This window comes from Aquarana catesbeiana, linkage group LG08, assembly GCF_042186555.1.
Source record: "Aquarana catesbeiana isolate 2022-GZ linkage group LG08, ASM4218655v1, whole genome shotgun sequence".
Classification (NCBI taxonomy): domain Eukaryota; kingdom Metazoa; phylum Chordata; class Amphibia; order Anura; family Ranidae; genus Aquarana; species Aquarana catesbeiana.
The window spans coordinates 26,409,042-26,426,743 of record NC_133331.1 but is presented as its reverse complement, the minus strand read 5'-3'; the positions used below and the strand labels follow the sequence as shown (position 1 = coordinate 26,426,743).

Genomic DNA, 17,702 nt, shown 5'->3' with positions numbered 1-17,702 from the left:
CAAGTTATTGTCATAAAAAGTGTTTGGGGACCTGGGTCCTGCCCCAGGGGACATGGATCAATGCAAAAAAAAGTTTTAAAAACGGCCGTTTTTTCAGGAGCAGTGATTTTAATAATGCTTAAAGTCAATCAATAAAAGTGTAATATCCCTTTAAATTTCATACCTGGGGGGTGTCTATAGTATGCCTGTAAAGGGGCGCATGTTTCCTGTGTTTAGAACAGTCTGACAGCAAAATGACATTTTGAAGGAAAAAACTCATTTAAAACTACCCACGGCTATTGCATTGCCGACAATACACTTAGAAGTTCATTGATAAAAACGGCATGGGAATTCCCCAAAGGGGAACCCCGAACCAAAATTAAAAAAAAAAAATGACGTGGGAGTCCCCCTAAATTCTATACCAGGCCCTTCAGGTCTGATATGGATATTAAGAGGAACCCCGGCCAAAATTTAAAAAAAAAAATGACGTGGGGTTCCCCCTAAATTCCATACCAGACCCTTCAGGTCTGGTATGGATTTTAAGGGGAACCCCGCGCCAAAAAAAAAAAAAAAAAACGGCGTGGGGTCCCCCCAAAAATCCATACCAGACCCTTATCCGAGCACGCAACCTGGCAGGCCAAAGGAAAAGAGGGGGGGACGAGAGTGCGGCCCCCCTCCCTCCTGAACCGTACCAGGCCACATGCCCTCAACATTGGGAGGGTGCTTTGGTGTAGCCCCCCAAAACACCTTGTCCCCATGTTGATGAGGACAAGGGCCTCATCCCCACAACCCTGGCCAGTGGTTGTGGGGGTCTGCGGGCGGGGGGCTTATCGGAATCTGGAAGCCCCCTTTAACAAGGTGACCCCCAGATCCCGCCCCCTCCCCTGTGTGAAATGGTAAGGGGGTACATAAGTACCCCTACCATTTCACGAAAAAAGTGTCAAAAATGTTAAAAATGACAAGAGACAGTTTTTGACAATTCCTTTATTTAAATGCTTCTTCTTTCTTCTATCTTCCTTCATCTTCTGGTTCTTCTGGTTCTTCTGGCTCTTCTGGTTCTTCCTCCGGCGTTCTCGTCCAGCATCTCCTCCGCAGCGTCTTCTATCTTCTTCTCCTCGGGCCGCTCCGCACCCATGGCATGGGGGGGAGGCTCCCGCTCTTCTCTTCATCTTCTTCATCTTCTTCTCTTCTTCTTTTCTTCTCTTCTTCTAATCTTCATTTTCTTCTCCGGGCCGCTCCGCAATCCATGCTGGCATGGAGGGAGGCTCCCGCTGTCTGACGGCGCTCCTCGTCTGACAGTTCTTAAATAACGGGGGGCGGGGCCACTCGGTGACCCCGCCCCCCTCTGACGCACGGGACATGACGGGACTTCCCTGTGGCATTCCCCAGGCCGTCACAGGGAAGTCCCGTCAAGTCACCGTGCATCAGAGTGGGGCGGGGTCACCGGGTGGCCCCGCCCCCCCGTTATTTAAGAACTGTCAGACGAGCAGCGCCGTCACAAAGCGGGAGCCTCCCTCCATGCCAGCATGGATTGCGGAGCGGCCTGGAGAAGAAAATGAAGAAGAGAAGAAGAGAAGAAAAGAAGAAGAGAAGAGCGGGAGCCTCCCCCCCATGCCATGGGTGCGGAGCGGCCCGAGGAGAAGAAGATAGAAGACGCCGCGGAGGAGATGCTGGACGAGAACGCCGGAGGAAGAACCAGAAGAGCCAGAAGAACCAGAAGAACCAGAAGATGAAGGAAGATAGAAGAAAGAAGAAGCATTTAAATAAAGGAATTGTCAAAAACTGTCTCTTGTCATTTTTAACATTTTTGACACTTTTTTCGTGAAATGGTAGGGGTACTTATGTACCCCCTTACCATTTCACACAGGGGGGGGCCGGGATCTGGGGGTCACCTTGTTAAAGGGGGCTTCCAGATTCCGATAAGCCCCCCGCCCGCAGACCCCCACAACCACCGGCCAGGGTTGTGGGGATGAGGCCCTTGTCCTCATCAACATGGGGACAAGGTGTTTTGGGGGCTACCCCAAAGCACCCTCCCAATGTTGAGGGCATGTGGCCTGGTACGGTTCAGGAGGGAGGGGGGCCGCACTCTCGTCCCCCCCTCTTTTCCTGCGGCCTGCCAGGTTGCGTGCTCGGATAAGGGTCTGGTATGGATTTTTGGGGGGACCCCACGCCGTTTTTTTTTTTTTTTTTTTGGCGCGGGGTTCCCCTTAAAATCCATACCAGACCTGAAGGGTCTGGTATGGAATTTAGGGGGAACCCCACGTCATTTTTTTTTTTAAATTTTGGCCGGGGTTCCCCTTAATATCCATACCAGACCTGAAGGGCCTGGTATGGAATTTAGGAGGACTCCCACGTCATTTTTTTTTTAATTTTGGTTCGGGGTTCCCCTTTGGGGAATTCCCATGCCGTTTTTATCAATGAACTTCTATGTGTATTGTCGGCAATGCAATAGCCGCGGGTAGTTTTAAATGAGTTTTTTCCTTCAAAATGTCATTTTGCTGTCAGACTGTTCTAAACACAGGAAACATGCGCCCCTTTACAGGCATACTATAGACACCCCCAGGTACGAAATTTAAAGGGATATTACACTTTTATTGATTGACTTTAAGCATTATTAAAATCACTGCTCCTGAAAAAACGGCCGTTTTTAAAACTTTTTTTTGCATTGATCCATGTCCCCTGGGGCAGGACCCAGGTCCCCAAACACTTTTTATGACAATAACTTGCATATAAGCCTTTAAAATTAGCACTTTTGTTTATTCATGTTCGTGTCCCATAGACTTTAACGGTGTTCGCGTGTTCGAACGAACTTTTTTCCTGTTCGCATGTTCTGGTGCGAACCGAACAGGGGGGTGTTCGGCTCATCCCTATTTAGAAAGTAAGGTGATCCCACAGGTTCACTTTAAGGTCTGAAATAAATACAAAGCATAGGTCATGCTCAGGCCACTCACTTTATTCTTGAAGCATCTCTGAACTTTATAGTTTGCAGAGTCAGCTAAAATGTTTCCATCTGGTAACATAATGTACACAATTGTCGATAGAGTAGAAGATTTTCCTGCATTCAATGGGAGCTTCAATATAGCCTTGCCATAGTGACCTGAAAAAAATGAAAAACAAATACTGGAGGTTAGAAAGTTCCAGTGAAGAAAAAGCTAACAAATACAAGTTTTTTTGGGCTTTGTGTTTTGGTTTCACTTTTTTCATATCAATTATATTATATTGCATTTTGAAGGTGAATAGACAAGTATTGCCAATACAATTTCGCTTCAGATGAGCATAGAACATAGATTTCAAATTGATTTAACTTTTTTATGTGACATTATCTTTTATAAAAACAAGAACTTGACCCCACACCAACAAAGTCACTTATAGTGAATCTTTATTGAGCCAGCAAAAAAAACAAAACACTCATCTTAAAAACTAGGCCCATAAAGGTAAAATACATCAGAGAGGGTGGACTGTAGATGGGGGCTTTCAATGTTTTTGTTGGCTCATTAAAGATTCACCACAAGTGATGTTATTACAGAATTGCAGAATTCAGAATGCTAACAGGCTCATTTTGGACGCCAACCAATGTGCTTGTTATGGTGATCAAGGAGGGCATGTGAGGCTTGGGAGCAGTGCCTTACCTTCATTTGTCTTTTATTTACATTCTAAATGCTATAATTTTGATAATATAACTCACACTGTGCATTTACCTGCATATAGGTGTGTTCAGTTTAGCTGGGTTTAGAAAAAATAGAATTCTGTGTGCTCAAGGACAAATTAGATCTTCTGAATGCATCTAATCACATGTAAAGGCAAGTACTTTTAAATGCTAGAGAACTTGATCTGGAAAGCATAATGTTTCTCAGCATAAAAATTCTCTTGCAGGTAAGTAACCTAAACACAGGAGGCTAGCGTAAAGGTAGCCTTAAAAGGAAAATGTTGTCATTAAACAAGCCAGCAGGGATAAGTCAATTAATCTGCACAAGTCACAGATGGGGCAACACTTTTGAGAAAGGGTCACCAAACTTTCCAAACAAAGGACCAGTTTACTGTCCTGCAGACTTTAGGATGGCTGGGCTGTGGCCAGTGGGAGTAGATAATGCCTCAGGCCTTGTGGTCAGTGGGAGTAAAAAAAATGACATAGCACCCCTGTGGTTAGGAGGAGGAATAGTGATCAATCATTGGTATTGGTGGGAGGGATTGTGTCCCATAATTGGTGTCAGTGGGAGGAATAGTGCCCCACTGTTGGTATCAGTGGGAGAAATTGTGCCCCATCATTGGTGTCAGTGGGAGGAATAATACCACATTGTTGCTGTCAGAGGGAAGAATAGTGTCCCAAGGGCTGAATAAAGCCAAGCAGTGGGCCACAGTTTGGAGACCACTGCTCTTGAGTATTATTTTGGATTAGCACTCCACACCATTTTGCAGTCACATTTCCTTTTGTTAGTTGGCCTTTTTGTTGGAAAGCTAAAGGAAAAATATGTAATTCCTTGACATAACAAACTGTTATCACTAAGCTACCAGGTGCTACCTATAATGCAAAAGTCTTGGATAGCAGGGAAGCAGGAACATGCAGGTACTGCCCCCACTATGTTTGTACATATTTGTGGTGTCCATTCTTCCAAGCAAATGGCCTCTGATGGTGTACTGCACAATTTATTTTTCTAGAAGTATTTTTGGACTACAGGCTGGATGGATGCCATTATATATTCGTTGCATTTCCAGCAGGGAGGAAATGATACTGGACTATTCTCTACATCTACAACAAAGTGAGGGTGGGCAAGAAGCAAGAGAAAGCACAATAGGGGCCTGTTCTAATGAGCTTTGGGCTTGTGTTGATGATATCAGCTTGAGACACTTCTGAGATCATTTTAAATTCGTTGACAGGTGCTTTCTGATCTGTTTAAGCAAATTTTGTATTCCTGTAGACTTGTATGTGAATGTAAAACTTGCCTGACACAAATAAAAGTCTTTCAACGCAAGTCATGTTTGGTTTCTAGGAACTATATTTGTCTGGGGGTGGTGAGGGTTTTTTATGCAATGGTGGTCAGTATGAGGTAACCACTTCATCAGAATGAGAAAAAAGTGAAGGGCCTTCCTTGCATTTCTATTTGGATCCCATACTGATGGCATTGATTTTGCCTTCTGCAGTCTGTTTTTATAGGCACATCATTGAGGCTTGTGCTCATTATACCATCAAATGTAATGTAATTTCTCATCCACTAAGAAAACCTTTCAAAAATCACATCATTATACATATATATCATGTACTGTATATTTCTATTAATGAACTTAAAACACACTTATATTATTACCTATCAGTGTTGCAGTTGTATACTCTGCTTGCTCCCTCATAGCCCATACCTGGATGGACAATACAGGACTTCTAGGGTCACACATCATCTTTAATGCTATGTCCGCCCTCTGATTGTTCCCTGGTTGGGGTTGGGGTTGGTTCCATCCCCTCAGCTCCCCTGCCTTGCATGTGCGCTAACCCCCCTGGTGAATTCAGCTCCAGGCATTCTGGCTTTGCTGATTAGTAGGTATGGGGTCTTCTTCTTTAAGGCCCCTCCCATCATTTGTTTCAACTTTTTACATGTGTTCCATTACTTTGTATGGTTTATTTTGAAGATATGTTCCATGCATCCACCCCTGAAGAGCGAGCTATATCTCGCAAAACATGCCGGTTTTCTAGATGTCATGCATATCCATGTTATATCGGCTCAGTAATTGTTTATGCTATGCATGTATGTATGTATTACCATTTTATAACAAATGTCCTCATTGCATGTATCCTTGTCACTCTCATTGGCCAACTGTGCACACTTCATATAAAGTCCCAAGGACTATTCCTTTTCTAATTGTTCTATAATTAGGGATGGAGGTGTGTCACTGGTGACCCCAGTCCTTTCTTTTAAATGCTTGCTCCCTTTCCATCTTGTACCACTTAAAAAAATAATATTCTTACCTTTATTTTTACCTATAAGGCTAATTTCTAATGACCCGAAGTTTTGTATAGATCCTTTAGAAGTCACCTATTAAAAAAAAATTTTTGATGTAATTGAAGATTTTTATTATTCTGGTACTTTATTAGCTGTAACAGAAGATTTGGGCAAAGAAACAACATGCATGAATGTACAGAGTTTACACCTATCTGTTATTCCACTGCAAGGAAATCAGGTAAAGGTGTAAATTGTTTTTTTTTTTTTGAAAATTTAAGTTATTAACTTAAGAGATAATACATTAATAAGGGGTATAAGAACCTCAGAAAAACAAAACTAAAAGGAGGAATTGAGTTGATTTAATAACTGTAAATATACTGTTCACCTCGAAGAGAAGTTGCTTTGCAAGGGAATTATCCCCAAAGCTTAGTGAATGAGGTGAAAGTCTGCTGACTTCTATTATCCAGTCATGTGCAAGCAAAAATAAAAATGTTTTCCTTGCACATGATTGGGTGTTCTTTACAATGTAAAATTCCACCACATTTACTAAATTTTGTGGAAAATTCCTTTGCAAAATAAACAGCCAATTTTGCCTGTTGCAAATGAACCTTAACGTGTTCAGCCTTAAAAAAAGGCAATTAATAGCTGAATGTATGCCTTTATGTAAATGATCTTTATAAAAAATGCAGAGGAAATCTGTTTCCTTTAAGGTCACTACAGAATATATTTAAGCACCATTTGAAATGTATGTAGCACTAACCCCTGAAGGAACCGCTGGAAATAAAGCAGGCCTCCCTTACCTGCTCAGAGGCTCCAGAAGCACACCCACACAATTCAGGCTCAGTTTAGGGGTGTCCTTTTGAAGACTTATTGCAGTACTTCAACACAGGTGGGTAGAGGGATTGATAGTGCAGAATACTCCAAAACATATTTAGGTATTAAAGGACAGATTATGAAGCAAAGTTCTTCAGTAGCAGCCTGAAGTATTGCTGGAGGTAGAGTGGACAGCCAGCTAGTGTGAGACTCTGTGAGAGCAGTCACAGGTGTAGCAACCTCTGGCATCTGTCCCTCAAAGCAGAGGCAGACATGAAGCTCTAGGCAAAAGGTCTAAAGCCTTGTACACACGATCTGATTTTCCGCCGGGAATTGTGTGATGACAGGCTGTTGGCGGAAAATCTGACCGTTTGTACGCTCATTCGGACAATTGTTGTTGGATTTTCCGCAGACAAATGTTGGATGGCAGGCTTTCAAATTTTCCGTGGACAAATGTCTGTTGCTGGATTTTCCAAGCGTGTGTATACAAGTCAGTCGGACAAAAGTCCAAAGTACAAACACGCATGCTCAGAAGCAAGGATGAGCTGGAAACGGTCGGTCTTGTAAACTAGCGCTTGTATTGGAGAATTCGTAACTTGGCAAATGATGAATTCTCGAAATGCAGCGCACAATTCTCCTCTTATTTAATGGGATAATAATGAAGCTGCTTTGCTGGTGATACCGATGGAGATATGGCAAACACATTTTCAAAGGCTTTTTTTTTTTTAGTGATATCAAGAATAATATTATTATGCTTGTTATTTATTTTTTTATTTTTTTGGTGCAAGTTACCACAACACCATTATCCCATAGTTTTTAAGATGAAAGATACAACTATGTTGGTGTCCCTTGTTAATTTTACATTGTATTTTTTAAAATGTAACTGCCTACTCCCAAACTGTCATTTGAAGTAAAACACATAGCCAAGTATTATTCTCCACATTTTTTTTATTGTGCATTAAAAAAGAAAACATACAATTAGACATGCTATCTGCCAATAGAACTTAACCAAAAAGTGTATTCTATGCATCCAAAAATATAGAAAATATACAAAATCAAATCATTATTCAACCAAAAAATAAAATAAAAGCCTCATGCATGTGTGCTGCTTCTTAATATAGGGGGTCACTAATGCCAAGAGTTGGTGAAAGCAGGGGTCCATCATCCGGAGATAATTCCGAAAATCATCTGGATTATTCTCCTGGAGCTCCCGTAGCAAAGGCATATGACATAATTGGTCACGATTAATAAAGCAACCAATTTTTGGTCCAAGAAATGCTCCACCTCCTGTTCCTGGACTGGACTTGGGTCAAAGCAATAACTCTGAGGCCAATAATAAATAACACGTTATCTCCTCCAATTCAGCAACATGCCTGGTGGACGAAACAAACTGAAAAGCGCAAACTGAAAGGCGCAAAATGAAAAGCGAGAAATGAAAAGCGTGAAATGAAAAGCGGGAATGAACACTCACCAAACTTCTACTAACACGAAATTAGCAGAAGGAGCCCAAAGGGTGGAGCTAAAGAGCTGAAAACCCATGTATGATGTCACTACGTTCGTGTTTGTTGGCCAACAATTCCTTACCGTTTGGATGCAAGACAAGTTCCTGGCCAACGCCCTTCGGACAAAAGTCTGAGGTTTTGTCTGCGGAAAATCTGATCGTGTGTATGAAGCTTTACTCACAATGTACAGAGACAGTTCTCCAGCCAACTTTCTGCGACACTCTCCAGTGAAAGGTGTCCTTCTCCAGCCTAACTTCCTAAGATAGTATTCTCCAGCAGATTTTCCAGTCCAGATACCTCCAGGCTCTAAAGCCTCGTACACACAATCGGATTTTCTGTAGACAAAACCGCGGACTTTTGTCTGAAGGGCGTTGGCCAGGAACTTGTCTTGCAGAAAAACAGCACACAATTGTCGGCCAACAAACACGATGTACTACGTGTTTTTTCAGCTCTTTAGCGCCACCCTTTGGGCTCCTTCTGCTAATTTTGTATTAGTAGAAGTTTGTTGAGTGTTGATTCATGCTTTTCATTTCACGCTTTTCATTTCACGCTTTTCATTTCCTGCTTTTCAGTTCGCGCTTTTCAGTTCATTTCTGAATGGCCATTCGTCAACCAGCCATGTTGCGGAATCAGAGGAGAGAACGTGTTATTTATTATTGTGCTTGGAGTTATTGCTTTGACCCAAGTCCAGTGCAGGAACAGGAGGAGGAGGATTTCTTGGACCAAAAATTGGTTGGTTTATTAGTCGTGACCAATTATGTCATATGCCTGTGCTGCGGGAGCTCCAGGAGAAAAATCCAAATAATTTTCGGAATTATCTCCGGATGATGGACCCCTGCTTTCACCAACTCTTGGCATTGTTGACCCCCTATATTAACCACTTGCCGCCCGCCATATAGCAGAATGACAGCGGTAAAGTGGTTTCAATATCCTGACAAGACGACATATGACGTGATCAGGATATTAAGCCGCTGCGCGCCCCTGGGGGCATGCATTGTGGTGATCGTTGTTGCAGGGTCTCAGTCTGATACCCCGCAACACCGATCTAGGTAAAGATCTCTGAGGGAGACTCTTTACCACGTGATCAGCCGTGTCCAATTACGGCTGATCACAATGTAAATAGAAAGAGCCAGTGATTGGCTTTTCCTCACTCGCGTCTGAGAGACGCGAGTAGAGGAAAGCCAATCGGCTGCTCTCCTGACAGGGGGGTCTGTGCTGATTGTTTCTCAGTACAGCCCCCCCTTGGATCCCGCCCATGATCACCATCATGCCGCCCAGGACCACCAAGATGGCCATCCACACTGGACCACCAGGTATGCCCCCCTAGACCCCCAGGGAAATACTAATTTGTGTCCAGGCAGCTGCCAATCAATGCCCAGGCAGCTGCCAATTAGTGCCCACTCACAATGCCTACCACTGCCAGTGCCACCAGAGTTGCCTATCAGTGCCTCATATCCGTGCCGTGTATCAGTGCCCATCAGTGCCATGTATCAATGCCCATCAGTGCCACCTATAAGTGCCCAGCAGTGCCACCTATCAGTGCCCAGCAGTGCCGCCTATCAGTTCCCAGCAGTGCCACCTATCAGTGCCACCCATAAGAACCCATCTTTGCAGCCTTTCAGTGCTCATCGGTGTCGCCTATCAGTGCCCATCAGTGCCGCATATCAGTGCCCATCGTCAGTGCCCATCAGTGCCCGCTCATTGGTGCCGCCTTATCAGTGCCTGTCAGTGCTGCCTTATCAGTGCCCATCAGTGAAAGAGAAAACTTACTTATTTAAAAAATTTTATAACAGAAACAAAAGTAAAATTTTTTTTTTTTTCAAAATTTTCGGTCTTTTTTTATTTGTTTAGCAAAAAATAAAAACCGCAGAGGTAATCAAATACCACCAAAAGAAAGCTCTATTTGTGGGAACAAAAGGATAAAAATGTAGTTTGGGTACAGTGATGGATGACCGCGCAATTGTCATTCAAACTGCGACGGCACTGAAAGCTGAAAATTGGTCTGGGCAGGAAGGTGTATAAGTGCCCTTTATTGAAGTGGTTAAGAAGCCGGACACATGCATGAGGCTTTTGTTTTATTTTTTGATTGAATAATGATTTGATTTGGTATATTTTTAATATTTTTGGATGCATAGAATGCACTATTTGGTTAAGTTCTATTGGCAGATAGCATGTCTAATTTTATTTTTCTTTTTTTTAATGCCCAAAAAAAAAAATTGTGGAGAATAATACTTGACTTGTGTTTTACTTCAAATGACAGTTTGGAAGTAGTCAGTTACATTTTAAAAAATACAATGTAAAATTAACAAGGGACACCAACATAGTTGTATATTTCATCTTAAAAACTACAGTATAATGGTGTTGTTGCACCAAAAAAAAACAAAAAAACAACAAGCATAATAATATTATTCTTGATATCACTAGAAAAAAAAAACCTTTGAAAATTCATTTGCCATAACTCCATCAGTATCACCAGCAAAGCAGCTTTATTATTATCCCATTAAAGAAGAAGAGAATGTGAGCTGCATTTCGAGAATTCATAATTTGCCACGTCACAAATGTTAATTCTCCATTACGAACGCTAGTTTACAAGACCGATCGCTTCTGGCTCATCCTTGCTTCTGAGCATGCGTGTTTGTACTTTGGACTTTTGTCCGATGGACTTGTGTACACACGCTCGGAAAATCCGACAACAGACATTTGTCCACGGAAAATTTTAAAGCCTGCCATCCAACATTTTTTTGTCCGATTTTTTTGTCCGATGGAGCGTACAAACGCTCAAATTTTCTGCCAACAGCCTGTCATCACACAATTCCGGTCGGAAAATCCGATTGTGTGTACGAGGCTTCAGTCATGAAAATGCTGAGGCTTCTCAGCAACAAGCTCCTCGTTAACATAGGCTACCTTCCAGGGGCAGGAGAAAAAGCTCAGGATAGGCCCTCTCAAACATTTACCTTCTCCCAGGCACACCTTCTGGACCTACCTCCCAGGGATTGGTAGAGGTCAGATAAATATTTATAACCCAGTAAATTGTCCTTCTTCTCTATTTCTGGAAGCTTCTTCAAGAGGCAGACCAGAACAATCTACCCCCAGGTTTATGGTTAGACCTGACCAGACCGGAAAAATAAATTGGTGCTCAGCTGGGTACAGCAGAGCCATAAACTAAATTTATTCAGCCTAGGGCATGGCGCTACACTTGGACAAAGAGTTTTAATCACCAGCTAGTCTTCCACAGGAAATTATTCAGCAGATTATACTGACTCTTTCAGAAAGGGGAAATATCAATCAGCCAGGAAGAGGAAGTGATTTGGTGGGCTTGGAAGAGAGAAATTGCATTGCATTGCATGGGTGTTACTAGTAATCCACATATTAGGAAGAAGGCTGGGTTATGGGTTGGTAGGATTGCCACCTTCCAAATGCTATGCGTAGAAGGAGTCAGCAGATCATAAGACTATATGCATTCACAATTTTTTTAGAACATTAAACAGGTCTTGCTCATTTACTTCAGCTATGCATTTAGAAGCTTGTTTGAAAATATCCTTCCTTTCATTTACAATAATATAACACGTAATATAACAAGTCTTACCATATAATGAAGGTCTAAGTTGTCAGTTTCATTCTTCAGTTCTGTGTGTTTAATGATATATTCCACGAGCACCTCCTGCTGCCCATCACATGGGAGGACTTTGTACACAGAGCGGAGCTTCAGGAAGCTCTTAGAACGGGAGTAGAAGCGTTCAATCTTCAGATATGCCACACCATATCTAGGGGATCTGTCGTCTGAAAAACTGGTTGAATGCTGCAGGTTTGTTCTTGCCTTTAAAAGTAAGAAAAACACATACATTTTTATGAAGAGTTTTTAATACTGGTTAGATTAAAGCTGAACCCCAGGCAGATATAAAATACACCTGGTAATGCAGCTCAATTTTAACTATTATATCAATTACAGGTATGTTTTAAAATAAATATGAATGACACCTGGTAATGCAATATGAATGACACCTGGTAATGCAGTTCTGTTTTAACTAACTATTACATCAATTGCATGTATTTTTTTTAATAAATATGAATTATCTCTGGGAATTTCAGTTGCCATTTTGGGATGCAGAGGTGCTATATATAGGGAAACCTGCATCACAGCAGAAGTCCTGGATTGGGGGAAGTGTAAGTAGGGGCATGACCCCATGTGTTACCGACAGTTGTTCTTTACATACGGTTTCATCCCTTTAGTCTGGAGTTGGAGACTTGGTGTCTCAGGAGAGCTTAGGTGCTGATAAGGCAGCACTGATGGGCAAGGATGAGGCAGCACTGGTGGGCACTGATGGGTGGCACTGATGGAACACTTAAGGACACTGATAGGTTGCACTGATGGGCACTGATGGGTGGAACTGATGGGCACTGATAGGCAGTGGTAAGTGACACTGATAGGCAGCACTGATAGGTGGCACTGGTAGGCATTGATAGGTGGCACTGGTGGGCACTGGCAGGTGGCACTGGTGGGCATAGATGAGGCGGCGGTGGCTCTCTGTTCGAGACCGATGTCCCTCTAACAGTAGCCGGTGTTCATTTTTTTTATTTCTCTTCACGCCATCAGCGTGAGGAAAAAAATAGCCAATTATCGTCTCTGTTTACAACACGTGATCAGCTGTCATTGGCTGACAGCTGATCAAGTGGTAAAGGGCCAGGTTCATAGACTCCCTAATCACAGAGTATGCCGCATTTGTGCCCTGCAGGGGGCGCGCAGGCAGCTCATGCACGGGAGGACTTAAATGGACGCCCTCCCGGCAATTAAGGCCCACGCTGTAGCCGTCTTTCGGCTATAGCGTGGGCGCAAAGTGGCACATCATTGGCATAACGCACATCATTGACATACTTAGAATTTCACCGAAAATACATTTTGCTACTCCTCCCAAGTATGGGGATAACATATGTGTGAGACTTTTTCACAGAAGGGGCCCACAATCCATGGAGCACTTTCAGGCTTTCTAGGGGCAAAAATTATCCATCTAACTTCCTGACTATCTATCACATTTTTTGAGGCCCTGGAGCACCAGGACAGTGGAAACATCCATAAAATTACCACATTTTAGAAAACAAATACCCCAAGGTATTTTCTAAGAGGTATAGTGAGTCTTTTGAAAACTTCATTTTTTGCCACAAATTTTTGGAAAATGAAGAATGAAAATTAAAAAAAAACTATTTATTATTATTATTATTATTATTATTATTAATTTTTATCATTTAAAAAGATTTCTCACATAGAGCATGGGAAATACTTAGAATTACAAACTAAAACACATTCCAATACTCCTGAGTATATCGATTACCACATGTGTGAGATTATTTCAGTGTCTGGACTCATTATGTATCAGACATTGTATCTTATGTATCACCCAATTGTACAGCAATGTACTGTAGTGGTTGCCTCTATACGAGTGATCATGGAATAAAGCTTAGAGTAGCATCAGTCCATAGCAGTCCTTGTTCCTATAAGCTGAGCAACCTAGCCTACTGGTACATGGCTGCCCCCAGGAATGCCATGTTCACTGGCCAGGAAGTAAAGGAGGCTAAAAAAGGGAAGAACAGAAGAGTTCTGTGGTTCCAGGAGTGCAGTTGTCTGCAGAGGGTGGCTGAGACTGGTGTCTTGCAGGAACATAATTAGTGCAGATGGGTCAGTTCAGGTGCAGACAAAGACATGGTCAATATACGGGCAAGGGATCAGTCCAGGCAACATGCAGAAACATGATCAATAAACAGGCCAATCAGGAACACTCATTCTAGCTACACTGGTCTGGTGACACTGTGGCTGGTGTGATGGTGATCAGAGAACTGTGACTGGCAGCACTGCACCCTGAGCCTGCCCAGTTGTGTGGATAGCGAATGAGATCCATCACCCGATTGGCCGGAGATCTAATCGGATTGGCCTCCAGGAGGAGGAAGGAGGAGACACGGGGGAAGCAAGGAAGCAGCCGGTAGACATGTGCACTGCCGAAAAATGTGTTAGTTTTCGTTTCATTCATTTTTTTTGTTCCTCAGTTCATTCACTATGATCACAATTTGTAAATTCGAAAACCTGTAAATTGGAAAATGTGAAAATGCGAAAATCCAAAAATAAGAATTTTTTGGGGAAAAATTGAAAGAATAACTAACCAACCACCTAACTAATAATAACTAACTATTATATTATAGGTATTGGAATTTCCTTTCAAATTTGGCTGTTAGTGAACGTAACGAATACGAATTTATCCGAAGTTACGAATTATCCAAAATAACGAATGCCACATCCAAACAAATGGAACAGAACGAATAAATAACAAAAGGATAAAGAATTTAAAGTGATCAGTTCCCAGAATTGTTCAATTAGCACCAACGTCCCTTTATGTTATAAAAAGAAAAAGAGCCCCTTGCCAGGGAATGGATGGGACTTTCTGGGTGGTGTTCATTTAGTAATCAACTAAAGTTTATAGTTAAAAAGGATTTTTATTTGAATACTGATACATGAGAAAAAGGAAGGTATATGTTAATGCATTTCTTCCAAAAGAGCACCACACTGTTTTGTTCTACATGTTTCGCCATACGGCTTCTTCAGGAACATGCGTGGATATTCAAGTCTGGATATGTGAAGGAACCTTGCAAGTAAAACCTCTAAATACACTTGTGGAGTGGTCAGAGTATATTCTGCAAAAATTACGTCAGAGCAGTTTGGCACAAAAACGCTGACCCCCAAAAAAGGAATCAAAAAGTATACCAAATTCTGACACAGGATGAAACTGTGGGAATTGTTTAGGTAGAGCAGTGCCACATCCTAAATGTCAAAATATGAATAGAAAGGCAGCAAGAATGGACTTTATAGGCACCAATTATAAAAAATATATACAACTGTCCCCCAGCGCTCCCATACGCTGTCATTCTGGAGTGCCCACTTGGGGGAGCTCTCAGCCCTGGTACCTTTAGGGCTGCGCTCCTCTCGCGCGGCCGCATCTGTCGTGGCCGCTTCTGCGTACTGCGCATGTGTGGCCGCGGCGGGGTTGCGCGCGCAGCCCTTCCCGGCTGAGTCAGGTGATGCGGAAGTTCCGCACACCTGACTGGCATGTGCATATAAGGCTGATTACTCAGGCTTGTATCACGGTATCTCTCTGAGATGACTCCCCGTCTCTGGATTCATTAACAACTTACTACCAATACACTCATCCTGGTAAGGTATTTACTTTCTTACACTCTGTTCGCTGAACTCTCTCTGCTGGGCTGTTTTAATACATTTACTTTAGATATATACCCCTTCCTTTTTAGATGGTTCTGATTTGCTACCTGCTAATCCAATAGGCTGTTGCACTATAAACTTTTACCAAGCCTTTTTTCTGCTGGCAATCTCCTGAAGTAGAAATCTTTCTTTTTGATACAAAGTTTCTATACAAACCACTAAGATTACAAGGTGAGACCATGTATTTTACCAATACCATCTAACAATGCTTTAACTAGATTATTTCTTTTTAGAATTGCTTTTTACCATTATATATACTTATATTCTACAGGCGGTGGCGCCTATTGCTAAAACACAGTTCCATCCTCCCAAGCCCTTATATGAGTATATACCATTTATCTAGTTTTATTGTATAACACCCCACTAAAAGTAGGCTTAATGGTTTTTTCATTTAATTACACTTGTCTACCTTTTTCCTGCATGGAGTGAACTTTTGTGATCTATCCTAGTTAACCCTTTATGGGTCTTCTGCCTAGTTCATACTTAGCAGTGGAATATCTATCTTATCTCTGCCACTATCATTCCTTATACATTTTAAAATGCTTTTTATCAGGCACGTCCCCACATGTGATCTGCTGCACCTCATGCATGTTCTTTTGAAGCCCACTTTTTGATTGTTTCTCGGTACTCCCTGCAAAAGTTTGAGACTTCATACCAAAATTACCATTACTAACTCTATTTATTGCCTGTATATATTTTGTTTCTCTCTCTTCTAGACTATTTAACAAGCTCCTGAAGAAGCATTCAATTGCGAAACATGTAGAGCTGTATTTTTTGCTTACCATAACATAGTGCAGGGACATATCCCTGTAAAGGTTATGCTTTTGAGATATATGACTCGTCTTAGAGAGATTCAGCTAGCTTTTTGCATTTTACTTGCAATGTTTTAGAAACCTTTTATATTATATGTTTAATAAAAATTTAGATCTTTTTTTATAATAGGTGCCTATAAAGTCCATTCTTGCTGCCTTTCTATTCAAATTTTGACCCCCAAAAAAGATTGAAAGAAGGGGGGAACCAAAATCACCTCCAAAATAGCAATAGCCTCCAATGTGGGGAATTATGTTTTTGGCCTATAGTCTAATTACTTGAAAAGTTTGAATAATATCATGTACTTAGGAGCCACATTCCATGATGGTAAACACTGCAGAGGTTTATATTTGTGAAAATTGGCATTCACTATTACCTGTCTTCTTAATGAACTGTTGATATTCCTGTGGGTGCAAAAGGGTACTAGGTTTTATGGTGCTATTTAATTCATGCAATAATCGTATATTGATTGCTTTGTGCAAAAGTTATAGCATCTACAAAATAGGGGATAGAATTATAGCATTTTTATTATTATAATTGTTTTTACTAGTAATGGCGGTGATCAGCGATTTTTATCGGGACTGTGATATTGCGGCGGACACATCAGACACTTTTGACACATTTTTGTGACCAGTGACAAATATACAGCAATCAGTGCTATAAAATGCACTGATTACTGTATAAATATCACTGGCAGGGAAGGGGTTAACACTAGGGTGTGATCAAGACATTAAATGTGTTCCCTAGGTGTGTTCTAACTGTGAGGGGATGGTGCTGACTAGGAGGAGACAGAGATCGGTGTTCATACATAGTATGAACACACGATCAGTCTCTCTTCTCCCCTGAGAGAACGGGATCTGTGTGTTTACACACACAGATCCCAGTTCTCGCTCTGTCACGAGCGATCCGGGTGCCCGGCGGTCATCGTGCCTGCCAGGCATTCGGATCAGCTCAGTCGGCGAGCCTCCGGTGGCGCACGCATGCCCCCTAGTGGTCAAAAGGCGAAGCGACGTAAGGTAATGTTGTTTCGCCCAGGGAAGCCAACTTGCCGCGGCTGGTCAGGAAGGGGTTAATTATTATTTTAGATTTCCTAATTTTTGGGTTTTTGGATTTTTGAAATTCTGAGTACATGAGTTTACGAGCTTTACGAGTTAATAAGTTTATGAATTTCCGAACTTTCAAATTTACAAATATTCTGAAAAATTTGTTAAATGGGTTTTTGTTAATTTCGGATATTTCCAAAATAATGAATTCCTTGAAATTCGTTAAAAACCGAATTTGAATAGAATTGCACGTGTCTAGCAACTGGAGAGGACAAGCCCGGAGAGAAGCCAATGCCACCTGGAGTGTTGCTCACGAGATCGTTTGCCACCCCCCTCAAAGAAAAATCACCAGCCGCCACTGTGG

General features: G+C 42.0%; 1 protein-coding gene across 4 annotated transcripts in view; it reads right to left on the bottom strand.

The window, feature by feature from the left end:
* Nucleotides 1-17,702, bottom strand: part of LOC141105644 (alpha-2-macroglobulin-like) — a 317,621-nt gene that overhangs the window by 157,849 nt on the left and 142,070 nt on the right. For all 4 annotated transcript variants that reach the window (XM_073595620.1, XM_073595618.1, XM_073595617.1 and 1 more), the window contains exons 12-14: nucleotides 11,811-12,041; nucleotides 5,936-6,002; nucleotides 2,931-3,076 (exon numbers count right to left, since the gene is read on the bottom strand). In XM_073595620.1, coding sequence (XP_073451721.1) covers nucleotides 2,931-3,076; nucleotides 5,936-6,002; nucleotides 11,811-12,041 — 444 coding nt within the window. The remainder of the gene's footprint in view (nucleotides 1-2,930; nucleotides 3,077-5,935; nucleotides 6,003-11,810; nucleotides 12,042-17,702) is intronic.